The sequence below is a fragment of the Botrytis deweyae genome (genome assembly GCF_014898535.1).
Source record: "Botrytis deweyae strain B1 chromosome Unknown BDEW_029, whole genome shotgun sequence".
Classification (NCBI taxonomy): domain Eukaryota; kingdom Fungi; phylum Ascomycota; class Leotiomycetes; order Helotiales; family Sclerotiniaceae; genus Botrytis; species Botrytis deweyae.
Window position 1 is genome coordinate 252,493 of NW_024066236.1, and position 16,521 is coordinate 269,013.

Genomic DNA, 16,521 nt, shown 5'->3' on the forward strand with positions numbered 1-16,521 from the left:
TATGTTTTTTCTTGTATTTGTATTATAGTTCTTTTAAAGGCGCAGTAGCTCTTAGAAGGCGCAATAGGTGTGTGTCGCAATGGGAAATAAAATGGTATCTTAGTGAAAAAAATCCTCCTGCACCGCACATCAAGTCGCAATGGCTTTTTTGTTATCCCTTTTCCCCTCTATCAGAAAAGTCGCAATGGCAGACACGTCGCATCGGAATCGCATCAAATCATCAATCATGATCTCTAGAAATATAATCATAACCCAAACCTCAGGTTTATGACTTCTGGTTCTCCACCTTCTCCTGTCTCGAGTCGCGGTCCAACGAATTTCGTAGGGAGTCTTCGTCGGCGGCCTCGATGACAGGACCGGTGTAGAACTTCTTGCCAGAAACATACCAATAGATGGTAGAGAAGCCTAGGATCAATCCTAGGAAGGCGATAGCGTAGTTCATGTTGAGGGCAGTCACTGGTCGTTCGGTCGGGAGAATGAAGATGATACTGACAAAAAGAGTCCAGATACAGGCCCATGCATTTACGGCAGTACTGAATTTACCCATATGCCATGGACCTGGCTCGAATTTGCCAAAGAAAAGTTTGCACGCAATTGGAATACAATAACTCCAATCTAAAGCAATGGCGCAAACATTGAAGACTCCAGAAATAGCAGTGTAGGATCCAAGACCGATAAGGTTGATAGCAACGCAGAGGGCGACAGAGATCCAGACGGCTGCAATGGGCGTTCCAGTAATGGGTAAGATTTTTGTCCAAACTTTGGAAAATGGTACAAGCTTATCACGGGAGAAAGCAAAAACAGTTCGGGCCAATGATTGCTAGATTCAATGTCAGCCCATTTTTGCCAAAGGTAGGGGGATTCATAACGTACCATAGCAGTAAAGCAAACAAACTCGAGAATAATGAATCCGCAGACGGTGTAGAAGATACCACCTGCCTTTCCTAGACTGTTGTAGAAGAGTTGGGCAACTGGCTGGCCAATGCTTGTGCCAAGGATTTCGGCCGGGTCACCCATGCAGAAACAAAGTACGATGTTGAAAAGAAATCCAGCAATATAAGTGAAAAGCATAGCCATAGAGATAGCCCAGGGTGCTTTCTTCTCTGGCTCGGAGATTCTAATAGATTGATTAGCCCAAATGGTCCAAGAAAGTGTTAGATTACTTACTCTTCAGTGATATGAGCGGTAGCATCGTAATCGGTCATGGTCCAGGAAACGGAGAGGAACCCGAAGAGAAAACTCCATCCGACAGGGGTCCAACCGGAGGTTGATTCAACATTGGTAAAGACATAGGTGGCATCATGTTTGTTCGGGGTTTTGACCAAAAGAGCGATACAGCACGATACCAAAACGAGAACGTGGAAGATAACATAGCTCTTTGTCATCTTTTCCATCCAATAGGTAGACAGTGAGTTAACCAATCCAGTGAGAACCATCAAACCGGCCATTACACCGACCGTTGTGTTTGCGTTAATCGTATAGTCGAAATCTTTTCCAATGGAGACGGCCGCTAACAGCATTTGAGATGCACCGTATTGGGAAGAGGCAACACCAGCAACCTGTCCCAGAAGATTCAACCAACCAGTAACCCAACTAATAGATGGTACCCATTCTGTTGGCGTGAGTCGTGAAATTGAAAAGTATAGACCGCCGGAGGTAGGATATGCAGAGACCAGCTCAGCGACAGAAAGCTAATATCAAATGAGCAAGATGTTAATCAAAAAAATATGGTTGCCGTTGAACTTACAGCAATACACATGCAACCAGCACCAGAAATTGCCCAACACCATACAGCCGCGGCAGATCCACCAGACATAATTGGGTAAGAGAAAGTGGTCATGGTAGTAGCAAACAATCCACTGATAGAGACGGCGAAGGAGAAAGTCGAGAGGTATCCGAATTCTCTCTTGAATACAGGTTTGTATCCAAACTCAGCAGCGAGTTGCGCATCAGCATCAGGACCTTCCTCCATACCGACGACGTTTCTTCTATGTAAATCTCCTTGATTGGCATTCTGTTCGAACACTCCACCAGATGAAGTGCCTTTGTAGTCCGCCATAGTGACCTTTGTAATCTATCGTAATTATGGTTGAATGTTTCAATGTCTATCAAACCAGATTCGGGCCAATTGAGATAATGAATGAATACCGAAATCTGGAGGAAAGTCAAAAAAAGGAGGGGAAACTCTCCAGATATATAAAGATTAGAAACAATAAAAATATATGAGCGTTTGCCGTGTCCCAAATACTTGACCCATGGATGGCAGAATTAATGGGTCTTGGCAAAACTCAAAAGATCTTTAGTTCCAAAACAGGCGGCGAATGTTAGCAAAATACTCAGCGACTTCACTTTACGTAACAGTGCAAAAATACTGATCTTACTTCTGGGCTGCGGTATAGTTGGAAAGACATGATTCCTTACGAAGCACCAGTGATTGCTAGGGTTTTTAGCAAGTCAGTAAGAAAGTAAGCGCGAGTCGACATGGGGACGGTGGTCGGTCGGGCGATTTTTGAGGTTAGAGTGGGAATGAATGGAGACGAGTGCATCATCTTGCATGAGAATCAAGGTATGTGAGAATGAAAGCACAGAGATAGGCTGAAATGGACATATCTCGGTGGTGCCGTGAGGGACTCCCCTTGTATATCATAAACGACGGATAAGTTGTACCAGGTAGATTTGGGAGAGTAGCTAGCATTCTGCTTGGCTTCTATCGTAGAGTTCGATGGTTTGAACATTCGCCTTAGGATGAAAGGATGTGAAGTCAAATGAAGGGGCAAAGGCGGGATACGAGTAGGTTCCCACAAACTGCTAGAGGGCAATAATCGAATCAGGATGGGAAAATCGAATGGAATAATGAACATCTCCATGGGAATTAGAGTCAATAGAATCTTTTGCAAACTCAATTAACATTTTTGCCATATCTGACGTTGGGAATAACTGGATAACCCCATGGATAAGATTTTAGTTGTAGTTACAGTGGTGTGGAGGTGATGTTACAATGGAACTGCGGTGGGGTTCACAGTGGAATTCCTGATATGTCAAAGCATGTGTTTCATTGGCTGTGCAGCTTCTGCTCTTGATTTTCCATCTACTCAGATTTAGTTTGTCCGTCTACCTTTCTCTCTCTCTGTCAAGTGTCAACCATGTTCCAACCACCCGTAATAAGGCAATTACAGTACGAGAAGCGACTAACGTGCTTTCGTCCCCATGAAAATTTCGTCCCTTGTACATTTTCCTCATATGTTTTGAAACTTGGTCTAATCTCTTGTTTCTGAGCTTCTTTTTCTTGATTTCTCTGGCGAGTCTTGTGATTCTTGTCCTCATTACCGCGTCTTGGAAACTGCAAGATCAATCCACACCAGATTAGTTTTCACACTGGAGCACCCCATTGAGCCCATTGTAAGGTTGGCATTATTATTTTACTCCAGTATTGTGAATACCTACATGCGGAGTTATTCTTATCACGATGAGTATTACTGGAATAGGCATCCCGGTAGTGGATCAGAACGAGAGGGGAGAGAAAAGAGGACATTTTACATCTTGCATAACAATTATAGTAACAAACAGAATCTTTCGGGGATTCCTCGCATTGAACCTTCACAGCTTCGGAATTTCAAACAAACATTTGAGACTCGTCAGATAGATCTCTCATATTCAATCCATATCTAGGAAATTCTTCATTCACTTCCCCTAATTGCAAACGGATCCAGCCTTACACTACCATATCTGGAGTATTTCCACGTGTCCCCAGGTACTAGAGCATTGACACCAGGCTGGCTGGCGTGTACTCCGTACAGATAACACCCCCATGGTATGGGACTGCTCAGGGGCGTAATATTGATACTGATATCGCTATCTACAAACCCTCCTGGCATAGATAGGGCAAGTGAGACATTACTTTAGATTCTATTTAACCAAGGTTCAATATACTCGAATGGGCATATCTCTCCCTGATAATATAATCTTGACGATTGATAGAATTCCTTGTCGACTTGGATACGAAAATGTTTATCTATTGAATTGCTAAACTCAATTTCGCGGATCATTGAACGATTTTGGACTCTGAAGTTTGGCAGGTGTCTAAAACATTCTGTCAATGGTATCAATGTCCGCTCATGGTAACAAACTCTATTCAATAACATTGCCATGGGACGCCTACCTCATCTCGGAAGATATCTCTATCAATAGCCTGCGATTCCATGTTCTATTCTTCGTTGGTCGGATGCGATACCAACTTTGCATGAGAGTACTATGCGCGAAACGAATCTATTTATAATCTGGAGCTTCTCTCTTCTTACCAGGTATTTTATTCAAAACTTTCACTAGCTCTCTATTCTCCACGATAGCAGGTACTTCGTACAGATTTTCACAGGATTGATTTGAGGCGATCATAGTCACGTGAAGTTCACGTGAATTCTAGTTCTGAGCTCTCAAAGCGTGAGTGTGGAAATAGTTGGCGTTCCTTAGCTCATGACAAGCGAATTTGGATCTAATTAGGATTGCGACCTTGTTCTCTTCTTCTGCCACTTCGAAGCTACATTCTTGGTGACTGTTTATCTAAGATCTCTCTTATCATCCCGCTCTCATCCCATACTGTACTGGGCAGCAAAATTCATTCAACGACTCAAACGTGAAGATGGCAAGAGTGGACAGCGGAGTGGGTACTGAAATGAATCTCGGAGTAGTTAATTTTCGTTGCATATCCGCATGTCCGAAATCTGAGCCAAGGTGCTCTACAAGCATTCAATTAGATTGCTCGGTACTCATTAGTAACCAGTCCAGTCTTGTTGTTAACCTACGTACCTACGTAGGTTAACAACAGGTAATTATATTGGTTCGTCTCAACTGCCTCTTCAGCCTTACACTATCATCGATGGTAGTATCAAGTCATAATATCTAAAATAGCTGGATACTTTTTGAAGCTGCTCCTCAATGAGTGATCGAACGATATAGCAGGTGTAAACACTTATCACCCAGACAGCATCTTTTGTCAAAGAATCCGAAAGCGTCACACATCAAATCGTATTTTGAATACCATGGCATTATGATTATACTCTCACTGGCGATGATATCACAACGGTACAGTTTGAATTATTTTAAAGTCTGCGTCTTCTTAATTTTAGAAAGTCTGACAATCCTTTGGGTGACGCTTAGGAGTTTTAAAATATGCGTGAATATTTGATCATTAAAGGTAGAGAACCATAACTTATGAGTGGAAGATAGTATTCGATATGTACAATTAGGAAATTAACAGCAGCTAAATCGAGTCAACAAAGTCAGACCGCCTGCGGTCGCTATCATGGATCATGATCATGCTTCATAAATAACAAAAAGAAACAACACCGCCACCAAATTTATTTCGATTCATTCGGTTCCAGCCCCCAAACTTCCTCTCAATACGCCCCCTTATCCCATTTAAAACCCTTACACGAATCTCTTTAAAAACTCCATTCCTCTCTCTACCGCTCTTACCCCCTCATCACCACCTCCATCCCTAGTCAAATCAAAGAGATGTCCCGATCCCCCCAGAACCTCAATGCCTGCCTCAACTCCCCTTTCTTTTAAAGCCTCATACGTTTTCTGGCTTTGTTGCCAAGGAATTAAATCGTCTTCTGTACCATGAATCAAGAACGTGGGGGTCTTGTAGTGTGAAGAGACGATGTATGAGTAAGGTGATATGCGGGCGATTTGGCTGGGTGAGGGCATAGGGAGGTTGTCGTAGGAGGTGGAGGGCGAGGAAGAAGAGATTGTGTGAGAGGTGGAAAGCGATGGGAGACCGTTGATTAAGATCGGTAATGCTTGCGCGCGCCAGTTCATATGTAAGATAAAGCGGGTGCGCGGATCCTGTAGAGAGAACAATTGAGTCGAAGCACCAGTGCTAGTTGTGGGCGTATAACTTGTTACCGGAGTATTCTGTACGCCCTCGAGAAGATTATAAGGTGTGGAAGGATTGGAGATGGACATTTTTGGGAAAATGGGAGTTTTCCACCCTAGTTCAAGAAATTAGAACAGTTACACGTCTTGGGAAATCAAAGAGAAACTTACACTCATCGTCATAATTTGTGGGACAGTAAAATGCTAGAATAGCTTCGGGTGGTTGAGTCCCTTGTTCGAGAGATGTAAAGGCGCTGGACATGGCGAGTGTACCGCCGGTGGACCATCCAAGTACAACTACTCTACTACCGTCTACCCTTTGCTGAGGGCAATTTTTTAGAACGATGGATGGTAAAGTATTTCGGGCCCATGCTAGTGCATCACAAACATCGGACATGGCTCCTTCGCGGAGTGATACCTCGGGTATAAACCGATAGTCAATGCTGACTGGGATAAATCCCTTGTTTTGAAGCAGTCGAATGTGCTTTGGATTTATATCTTTTCGGCTGTATAAGGTATGACCTCCACCATGGATCATAAGTGCTGAAATCCGTCAGCATGCTATTCTAACTGTCATATTTATCGTTCTGTGTAGCACTTACCAACAGGTCTCTCAATTTCACTATTCGCAGTACTAGAATCATAATAAACATCCGCAAAAAGTCGACATTCTCCAACCATCTTATACTCTAGCTTCTCATACTTGAAACTTTCCCTCGGTCTCTTGGGAACAACGCTCGTACTCTCGGGAGCCTCAAGAAACCCTGTAATAATCCTGACAGTCCGCGATTCAGCACTAGAATTATGTGTCCACGAAACATGTCCAAATCCAGCTGTTTTCATACTCGATTCCCAAAACCATTCATCGGCCAAAACGTGGGATCGTCCGTCTTCGAAAAACCACCAGCCATCTAATAGTCCAAACACCAAATCAAACCAAAATATGTTACGGGTGAATTCGACTAGTGAACAAAAGCCGTTGGGCAGGAGCATATCGCGAATATTTGCTGTAGAATTGGAGATGTTTTTGGTTGCATGGATACAGTTCGTTGACAACACTATGTGAAACTTCTTCTGCATATTTTCAGAGACTGGCTTTTCGATATCTAAAGTTATAACAGTGACGTTTGGATATTTGGCAAACCTTTTCTTGGCGGCATTAACGAACATGGGGGAGATGTCGGAGAATGTGTATTCGAAGGGAATGTTATTGGAAGTGAGAAAATCTATCATGTGTTTTGTTGTTCCTCCAGTTCCTCCGCCGATTTCAAGAATTTTAACGATTCCGGAATGGGCGGACAGAGCTTGGTGAAGAAAGTGCGTGAGGTGGGCTGTGATGGCCGCTGGAGCTGGAGCGGTGGCGTACCATTCTTCCAAGAGCGTTTTGTTTTCTCTTTTCCCAAAGAGGATCTGTACGGGATCTGCTTTCCCTGTAAGACAGTCTGCAAGATTGGAGCCGGTGATGTGGAGAACACGGTGTTCAAGGTGAAAGAGTGGCGCTTCTGCCAAAATTTCCTGATACAATTTAGAAGATGAAGTGGTATCGATCGGAACATTCGTTCGCAGAAATCTTCCTTCACCACTCTTTATCAAGTTGCCATCTTCCAATATATTGTACAACTGCGACACCAATTTCTGATGTTTTGGTAGGAATTCGATCGACGGGAGAACCTCACCGGCAATTAACGATGGAATGAGACACCCGAGCTTGACAAAGGCCTCCACAACATGAGATAGGACGAGCTTCTTTTGCGAAGGATAAACATTCTCCCAAAAGCCATTGAAACCTGTCTCTTTCGCAAACGTGTCGAACTCACGGCGAACTTTTTCAAATACCAATTGCGATCCTTTTAGGAAAGATGGATCGTCCGGCACCAGGGTTTCGCTTGCAGATTTCTCAATGAAAATAGGCTCCTCGATTTTCTTCAGACTAAAAGTGAGAGCATTGGCATCAATATTCTTATTTTTGATATGCGTCTTGAAAGGCTTAGTATTTTTTCCAAATACAGCAATACAAAGCTCTCCAAAAGTTTGAAATTCATCCAGTGCGAGATTTCTGACACCGAAAATTTTGCCGATATCGTTGCCAAGCTCGATAGCTAACAAAGAATCTAGTCCTTCATCTACCAGATTCATTTCTGGTCTCACACTACCGTCGGGGAGATCTAAGTGCTCGATCAATAATTTCTCCAGCCGGGAAATTGGATTGGGACCTGCTAGTAGTGGTGATATTTCTTCATTATCTTCTTCCTCGGAGTGAATTATCGTAGTGTAGCCTTCATCTTCCATAGTTGTCGAGACTGTCAATTTTTCTACCTCAAAATTATTGAATGTCATCTGAGGTTCATTAATGGCAATAGTAGTGCGGGCATTTGCTTTAGATAGTGTCTTGGTTAAAGAATTGATATTAACTCGCATGAAAATGGCGCCAAAAATCGTTAAAACCAGCCTATGGCTTTGTAAGTCGAAGACATAGATATCATTCTCTACTTCTCTTGGTCCAGTTGTCGAATACGTTGAAAAGACCATCCATCCGGATTGACTATCTGATGTATCCAATTCTTTATGAAATTCAAGATCAGATATCTTTACGCAGACATTGACTTCATTGTCATTGATGGGAACAAGACAATTGACGTGGAGACCGGCTATTTGAATGAAGTTGTCCAACGCGATTGGGTCAATTACAGTCTTGCGTCCTAAGCCTGAGATCTGACTCTCTTTTGGTAGTACAATTTTTCCGACAATCTCGTGCTCCCTTGCATAGACATCCCTTACACCTTTATACATTTCGGAATATGTTACTGCCCGAGAAAACCTGTCGTATATCTGCGTTCCTTGAAGGCTTCTCGCCTTGGAATCTGATTGAATAGTCGTGAGGCGAGTTTGTGGTATTAATCTTTCCGTTCGTGAAGTGCTTAGTGGGAAAAAATCTCGCAGCACTATCTTACCAGTAGCATGTATCACTGGTTGAGATGAATTTCTCTTTTTTGTCGGACTTTGACTTGAAAACTCGAATAGCCAAGACTCGCCATCTGCTCTGAGATTCAAGGCCACTGATTTATCAAGTGCTTTGCCCAAGGGAGCTTTGATCTCAAGGTCTTGTATTCGAGGAACTATAGGTGTGTCTTGAAGTAACTTGTAGTTTTCAAGAATCGTAATCGCAGTGGATGCAAGTTCCATGTAAAGAGGGGCAGGACAAAGTGGTTGCCCAAGAACTGCATGACCGGTGATATATTTTTGGTATCCTTGCTCGTGTACATTAATCCGAAATTCAGCATGACTCCTATCTTTGTCATGGAATTTTACAAATGATAGCATGGAACTTGGCCGTTTAGTAGAAGAGTCTCTTGGTGTTGACGGTAGAGGCGCGGCGGTCTGAGGTTCTTTCCATTCCAACCAATGACGTGCCTTCTCAAATTGATAAGGAGGCAAATCAATTCTTTTGTAGCTATCTTTCTCGCAGCGATGATGAAGCCAAAAGTGGGCTTTACTCCCAGCTTTCCAAAGTTCAAGTGTTGTGTTTGCCAGTTGATCTATGGCTCTTTCGTTGTCTAGTTTGATATCCAAGAACTGATGCAATTGAACAGTGGATGTTCCCGACTTGAGTGCTCTCCTAGCCATTTTGGTGATGGCTGATCCAGAACCAACATCTAGCCATGTGCAGGGACCAAATTTTTGATTGATACGCTCAACTGCATTGCCAAAGTAGACTCCTGTTCTCGTGTGTTCAACTACCAGCTCGGGACTAGGAATTAACCATGCTTCATTTTCAGAGCATGTTTCAACGTGAATCTTGGGTTCGCCGAACTTTAAACCTTTCACAATTTCCATGTACTCAGGTAAAATAACATCGGTTAATGAGGAATGATACCCGTGGGTAACATCCAATTTCCTTGCTTTGAGTGACGAAAACTCCACTGCGTTGTTATTAAAGGTTTCTTCGACCTTCGCAATGGCGAGATGGGTTCCGACCAATACAAAGCTTGTCGGGCCGTTGTAACAAGCAACTTCGACTTCAAATGCAGGCCCTTGCTTTCTCGTCAAGTCAATAAGCTTATTCAGAGTATCTTGATCTGTTTCGACAGCTAGCATAGAACCCTTATCATGGCCCCACAACCTCTCAACCAATTCGGCACGACCAACAACAAGCTTCAATCCATCCTCCAGAGAGAGAGATCCTGCAACTGTCAACGCTGTCAATTGTCCAAAACTGTGGCCGATCATCGAGCTAACTTGGATACCGGAATCTAGCCACGTCTTAGCAGCGCTATATTGCAGGACAAACAATTTGGAGTGAAGATTGACTGTGCTAGAACTTCGACTGGAGTCGAAGATGCTAGGGAATATGGATTTCTTTCCCAAGGACCGCAGAACCTCATCGCAATCATTAATATGACGACTGAAGAGTGTCGATTGATTATATAGATTCCGATCCACGGAAGCTGTAGCACTTGTTTGTCCACCGAAGCACAATATTACTGGCTTGACTTTCTGGGGGATGGTGAAGTAGCCTTCCGCACTGTTTATCAGCGCATTGTCTAGTTCGCTAAGGTCTGAGACTGCCGCCGTGAAAACATTGGAGAAATTCCAGTTCTGAGTTTCTGCTAGACCATAAGAAAGATCACGCAAAGCAATAGAGTTTTGACAGAGTTGGGAAACTTGGGTTTTCAGACGATCGCAAAAGGCCGCCAAACTTCCAGGAGAGTTTGCAGATACTCTGATAGGATATTTAGCTGTCATAGGCGAACTCTCTGGGCCGTTAATATGACGAGACTCGAGAACTTGGGACGGTGGTTCAACCACGGCTATAGATGCATTGCTCCCAGATGCACCGTAGTTGTTGATGCTGGCGATACGGAGATCAGCTTCCCATGGTGTTGTCTGGAGCGGGATTTTCATCTTGTCTGCTTCCAAAGCTCTTATCTTGGGGTTTAAAGACAAATGGTTCGCTTGTTTTGGTATCGATTTGTGCTTCATCATTAGAAGGACCTTAATCAATGACGCAACACCCGAGGCACCTTCCAGATGACCAATATTACCTTTCACCGATGCTACATGTAATGGTATAGATCGGTGTGCCCCGCCAAATACTTTGCGGATTGCATTTATTTCTATTGGATCTCTGCTTTGAGTCAGCTCCTGAATCATCAAGCCTAGCAATATTGCAGAAGATATAGACTTCCAAGATTATTGAAGAAGAAGAAATAAACCTACCCGATAGGGGTTCCTGTCCCATGAGCTTCGACATATGTAAATTCCGATGGACTGGAGCCTGCAAGTGCCGCCACCTTTTCGAACAACATCGACTGAGATTCCAGATTTGGCACCGTAATACTCGTTGAATTCATACTCTGATTAACAGCAGATCCAACAATAACTCCTAATATAGGGTCATCGTCTGCGATCGCATTCTCCAATCGTTTCAAAACAACGATTCCTACACCCTCTCCTCTACAATATCCATCGGCTCCCGCATCGAACGGCTTTGTAGCGCCGGTCGGACTCAAAAATGACGCTGCCCCCAAGTTTTCGTAAAAATAAGGACTAGTGTATAGCGAAACACCTCCTGCCAGAGCCGATGAACAGTCTCCGGCCTGCAGAGATTTACATGCGGCGTCGATTGCAACAGCTGAAGAAGAGCAAGCTGTGTCGTAGATCACTGAAGGCCCTGTAAAACCAAAGAAATGACTGACTTTTCCACTGAGAAATGCTCGTAAACTACCCAAAGATGAGAATGCATTTGATGGATGTGAAGCAATATTATCGTTGTAGTCGGAACCGCAAACTCCGAAAAAACATCCAACATCATTTCGCTCATTGCCTCCTTTGCTTTTAGACATTGATTGCCGGCCAAAATATCCACTGGATGAGAGAGCGTTATAGGAACATTCAAGTAAAAATCTTTGTTGTGGATCCATGGACGCCGCTTCTCGAGGAGATTTCTGGAAAAACCTATGATCAAATGCATCAATATCATCCACGAAATTGCCATAGAATGGCTGTTTCGAAGACCTCCTCAGACCTTCGGTAGGGAATCTGCCATTTGGTATCGTTCGAAGTAATGACTTGCCTTCAGTCAAGATATCCCAAAACTCTTCGGGCGAATTTGCTCCAGGAAATTTGCATGAGTACCCAACCACTGCAATTGAGTGTTTGGGATAGACATGCTCTTTTGATGGACGAGATTGCAAAATGTCTTCTTGTAAAGGAGTAGCAATGGTATGTGATCCATCATTGGGAAGGAACTTGCTAAGCTTTACGACTTTGAGGTTAAATTCACGAACAAGCCGACTTGGAATGCAATCGACAAACCCTACTTGAAGTACATGCCTCTTTTGACTTGCATCCAATTGAGCAACTGTGTTTGCAATGGTCGCATACCATTTCGATTGCCTTGAAAGCAATGAAACCAGCGCTATTTCATGGAGTGGTCCTTCACGTATTTCTTGTCCATCCTCACCTGTTCTCAAAGCGGTCCGAAGACTTTCTGCTTGGGGGAATTGTAAAGATTCCGTTGATGCACATAGTTGAATAAGTTTCTGACAGGCATTTGTCTGAACAGATGAATGAAAACGACCAAAGACAACCAATGGTATTACACTATACCCTTGATCCAGCAAGACTTTTGATATGGAATCACGAAGTTTCTGGGGAAGTGTTATCGTGATTTTCGTTTTGTCGGAGATAACAGAAATATAAGCCTAAGCACAGCCACCAGAAATTAGCATACAACCTTAACCCCGAGAATTTCACGTGGCCCGGAGAATTTCACGGTATAAATGTGGCTTTGTGACACTCGCCACATAATTGTGCGCTAGAAAGACGACTTACTTCTGGAAAATCCTTCAAGAACTCGTAAACATCGCAAACGGGTTTATTCTTCTCACTCCAAGAAACCATCACAGCCGTTGTCAGATTCTCTCCCGCATTCGACTGGTCTAGATCAACATAAGCACCTATGCAAAGAGCAAGTCGCAAGGCATTTGAGCACAGTTTGACCAAAGTGACCTCATCCGAAGCACAAGTCACAGCGGCTGCGGTCAGAAACCCGATACAGAACCCCTGGGCCGGAGTCGCAGATGCAAGGAAATTATCATATGCGTGAATAGGCCCATAGTGGGTCTCGAGATAATTGAAAAACTGCACAACGTGGATGATGACCGTGAGGGGCGTGCAAACCATGTTCGGTAAATCCTGATTCATTGGCTCTCCTGCTGATGAACCGTTCTCAAGCCATCGAATCAGGAAGGTGCAGTATTCTACTGCAGGTAGTTTCTGCAGAGAAGAATCATGAGCCAGTAGTGTTGGCAAGAAGTCGGAAAGCCCCGCAATGGCCTTGTAAAATGGCTTTAGGCGTTTGTTAGAGACTAAAGAGTTTCTAACGGCGGAGAGATGGGCCGCGTCAAAGGAATTCGTCTGTGGCCCAAAGACTAGCGTTGAATGTTGAAGATTCATGCTCACTAGTGATATGGTATTGTTGAAATCAAATTAGCGGTAGTGTAACACCGTGATCGATAATCGAACAGGAGAGTCTCAGAAATAGCTTGTCATTGACCCCTCAACAATCCAGGCAGTGGTGGGTATATTCTGAGGCGATTATCGGTGTTAATTGACCAGTTCGTGGCGATTGTTGTGTCCAGGTCAGGCAATAAGTGTAATATGCCGATGCCTAGCAGATTCTCCCTATTCACCTATGTCGACCGGTGGTAGGATTGGATGTTCCTGTTGAATGCAAGGAAAAAAAACACAAACCACGAAAGTATCAAATGGAAAATTCGAAATACTATATGTATGTATGCTCACCCACCTATCTAGCATTTGGCATCATAAACTTTGACAAATTCATCACAGTTAGATTATGGGGCACAGCACTCGGGTTTTCTTCCAGGGGGAAATATCTTCTATCTTCCTTGTTGAATACTCCGCTCCCTTAGTGAATCTTACTGGAGCTGATCTCCTTAAAGACAGAGCGGGGTTGGTGATAAGAAGCCTTACACTGTCAGAGTATGATGGGGGCGTGTTGGTGGACGTGTTGGTCTTGGTATTTTATGTACTCCGTACTCGTTTACTTGGAAGAATCCCGGATACCCAAGTCTTTGGTGAGCATGGGTTCGTAGCATCATTACTGAATTGCGTAATAAACGGCTTTTGGTGAATTGATACAGAGTATACATGATCATAACGCGGAGTTGAGGCAAAAGTAAACCATGTACGGGTAGACCAATTGGGACCGCAGGTTCTGTAGATCTTTTGTTCAATCATATACATTGGGGTATCATTGTGTCTGCGGTTCTCATAACTACATATCATACATTCAAAGGGTAAAGGTTCCCTTCCATCGCCAAAATACATATACAATCAGTCACCTGCCTATTCCTACGGAATGCGGTCTTTCTCTATCTCCTATTGATAGAGAGTCACTGTGTTCCTGTATTGTCGATGTCCTCTGATCCTCCAAATCTACTTCTCTCCCAGGTAACGGTGAAGCCAATGGCTTCATGTCGTAGGTCACTCCGTCATATTGATGGGCTGTGGCTCTAGATCTCCCGCTACTAAACTGTATGTACGACGAACTCGATGTCTTTGTCTGGCCGGTCTTCTTTGAGATGTAACGATCCCAGAGAATTTTCAACGGTGGTATGCTTCCACAGACTATCAGGATAAATGCCTCAGCACCACTCCAAACGAACAAATCGTACGTTGCCCCTATATCAATGTTAGAATTCTCGGCTTTTGCGTTTGCTTGTAGTATGGAAGCCTTACAGGTGATATCTGCTCGAGCACTGAGTTCTGTCAAATAAGATATCTTTATTGATCCGCAAATCGCAGCTCTAAAATTAATGTGGTTAGCCGGGACTTTCTCAATGAAGTGAGGACCGTAGCAGGTCACATACATAATACCTCCTCCCAGGAGTGCACAGATTCCAATCTTTTTCCTCAAGCTCATTTTCAACCTCCCAAAGAACAATATGGGAGAAACGGCAAGAAGCGCATCGATGAAAACAAGCCAGGTAGCACAGAAGATCGCGAAATCCGATTGAACTTTTGGCTCCCAGCAGGTATGTGGGACGGTTGGATTCCAAAGCGCCTTTGCAGGTGTACATTGAACGTATGTCAAAACAATATCCACGAAAACGAAGACGAGGCACGAAATGATGCAAAACCAAAGGAATGGCTTTGGCCATTTCGGAGTGGGCGAAAGGAGTCTCATTATCAAGAAAGCGACCGATACTTTCCCCAGGCAAATTGCTAGAATAACAAAGGGCTGCAGTAACCAGGTCATTTTGATCGCGAATTCTTGCTCTGCGAGAGGAATGTAATACAGATGCCTATCGCCGCCGTGCAGAGCCTGGACGGTAACAAACCCACAGAAAACGAGAAAACTAGCAGAATCATGGTTAACAATTGCCATGATTGATTGGGTACCAATACCAATACATACTTGATCAAAGTACAAAGCATAATCCAATCATCTTTCCCGAGCGCTTTGATCGTAATTCTGGCCCAAAACCTCAAAGCGACCACAATGCAAGAAATAGCAGCTTGCGCCCACATAATTGCCATGATAGTTGGTCCTCTATCGACATTTCCTCCAGCTGGGGCCTCCATTGTCGAGTTAGCTATCTTGAATCCGTGAGTGCCGAATTGCTGGAAAGTAGATATAAACTTTCCCCTAAGATCGGATCAGTCAAACAAGTCAATGATCACAATTTGTGGAAATCAATGTCTATCTAGGTATGTGATGTGTAAGCATGGCTGGTGTGATTGTGTATGAGAATAGCACAAATTGAGGAAATTGTACTGTTCCTTCGATCCTCGTTCACACAAATTCAGCACATTAGCAAAACCAAACATAAAACTTCGAATATGGGAGAATTGAGCCTAGAGATGTGATTGTTGCCATGCCATGCCATGCCGAGCTGTCCACGTGTCCCAATGTATTATCCATTCACGAAGGAAGATGGGGTGAGGAGATCTGACAACTAGGCTCGGGTTACAACAATGGCACAGTCGATGCGCCACCTAATCGCTCGACATAGACAGAAACTGCGCCTATTATTACGAGTACCCGGTCAGTTTACCAGGAGTGGCCGTCCAACTCCGCGGCTAGAGCGATACTTGCAGAGAATGGTATGCAGTATAAGAAAGATATTCTCTGGGCCCATCCGTGCTGAGAATATCACCATTGAGGATATTTCCTGGACAGAAATCAGCAGGTGGCATTTCTGAGATTTCGGGTACACCGACACGGAGCAGATACCGAACAGAGAATGTGTATATCCCACTCTATTAAGCCATAAAGTCGAAAGTGGATTGTGCGGAGAGAGAAGTACCCCTCATTCGTAACACACATAGACGATAGTACATCGTAATTTATTCTCTTCGCCACTTCAATATAGAAGCGCTCAGTGGTACTCTTGTCCCGCTTCACAAAAGATGGCATTCACACCTGAAGATAGTGATTGATGTGTAGCGCTTAATACTGCTTGCATAAGACCTGTCGTAAATGCTATGGGGCTGACCGCCAATATATCAATAAGCCGTAACGCACATTTAAGCCCACAACTTATAATGTGTTGCCTGCTGGTAGAGCGCTATGCTGAAATGATCAATATATCACCTCACAAAATTATTGTGAGGTGA

The 16,521-nt window shown here is 43.7% G+C and overlaps 3 protein-coding genes across 3 annotated transcripts; all 3 read right to left on the reverse strand.

Moving 5' to 3' along the window:
- Positions 1-265: 265 nt before the first annotated feature.
- On the reverse strand, positions 266-2,059 carry EAE98_009611 (uncharacterized protein; the record flags this gene model as incomplete). Its single annotated transcript, XM_038957232.1, has 4 exons — positions 266-820; positions 874-1,117; positions 1,168-1,691; positions 1,748-2,059. The coding sequence occupies 4 exons, from the start codon at positions 2,057-2,059 to the stop codon at positions 266-268; spliced, it is 1,635 nt and encodes a 544-aa protein (XP_038806425.1).
- Positions 2,060-5,424: 3,365 nt separating this feature from the next.
- Positions 5,425-13,332, reverse strand: EAE98_009612 (uncharacterized protein; the record flags this gene model as incomplete). The annotated part of the gene is made up of 5 exons (XM_038957233.1): positions 5,425-5,990; positions 6,046-6,417; positions 6,477-10,999; positions 11,092-12,524; positions 12,709-13,332. 5 exons carry the CDS (start codon positions 13,330-13,332, stop codon positions 5,425-5,427), a joined length of 7,518 nt encoding a protein of 2,505 aa, XP_038806426.1.
- A 907-nt stretch (positions 13,333-14,239) lies between these two features.
- Positions 14,240-15,486, reverse strand: EAE98_009613 (uncharacterized protein; the record flags this gene model as incomplete). Its single annotated transcript, XM_038957234.1, has 4 exons — positions 14,240-14,583; positions 14,641-14,708; positions 14,772-15,260; positions 15,320-15,486. 4 exons carry the CDS (start codon positions 15,484-15,486, stop codon positions 14,240-14,242), a joined length of 1,068 nt encoding a protein of 355 aa, XP_038806427.1.
- Positions 15,487-16,521: the final 1,035 nt, after the last annotated feature.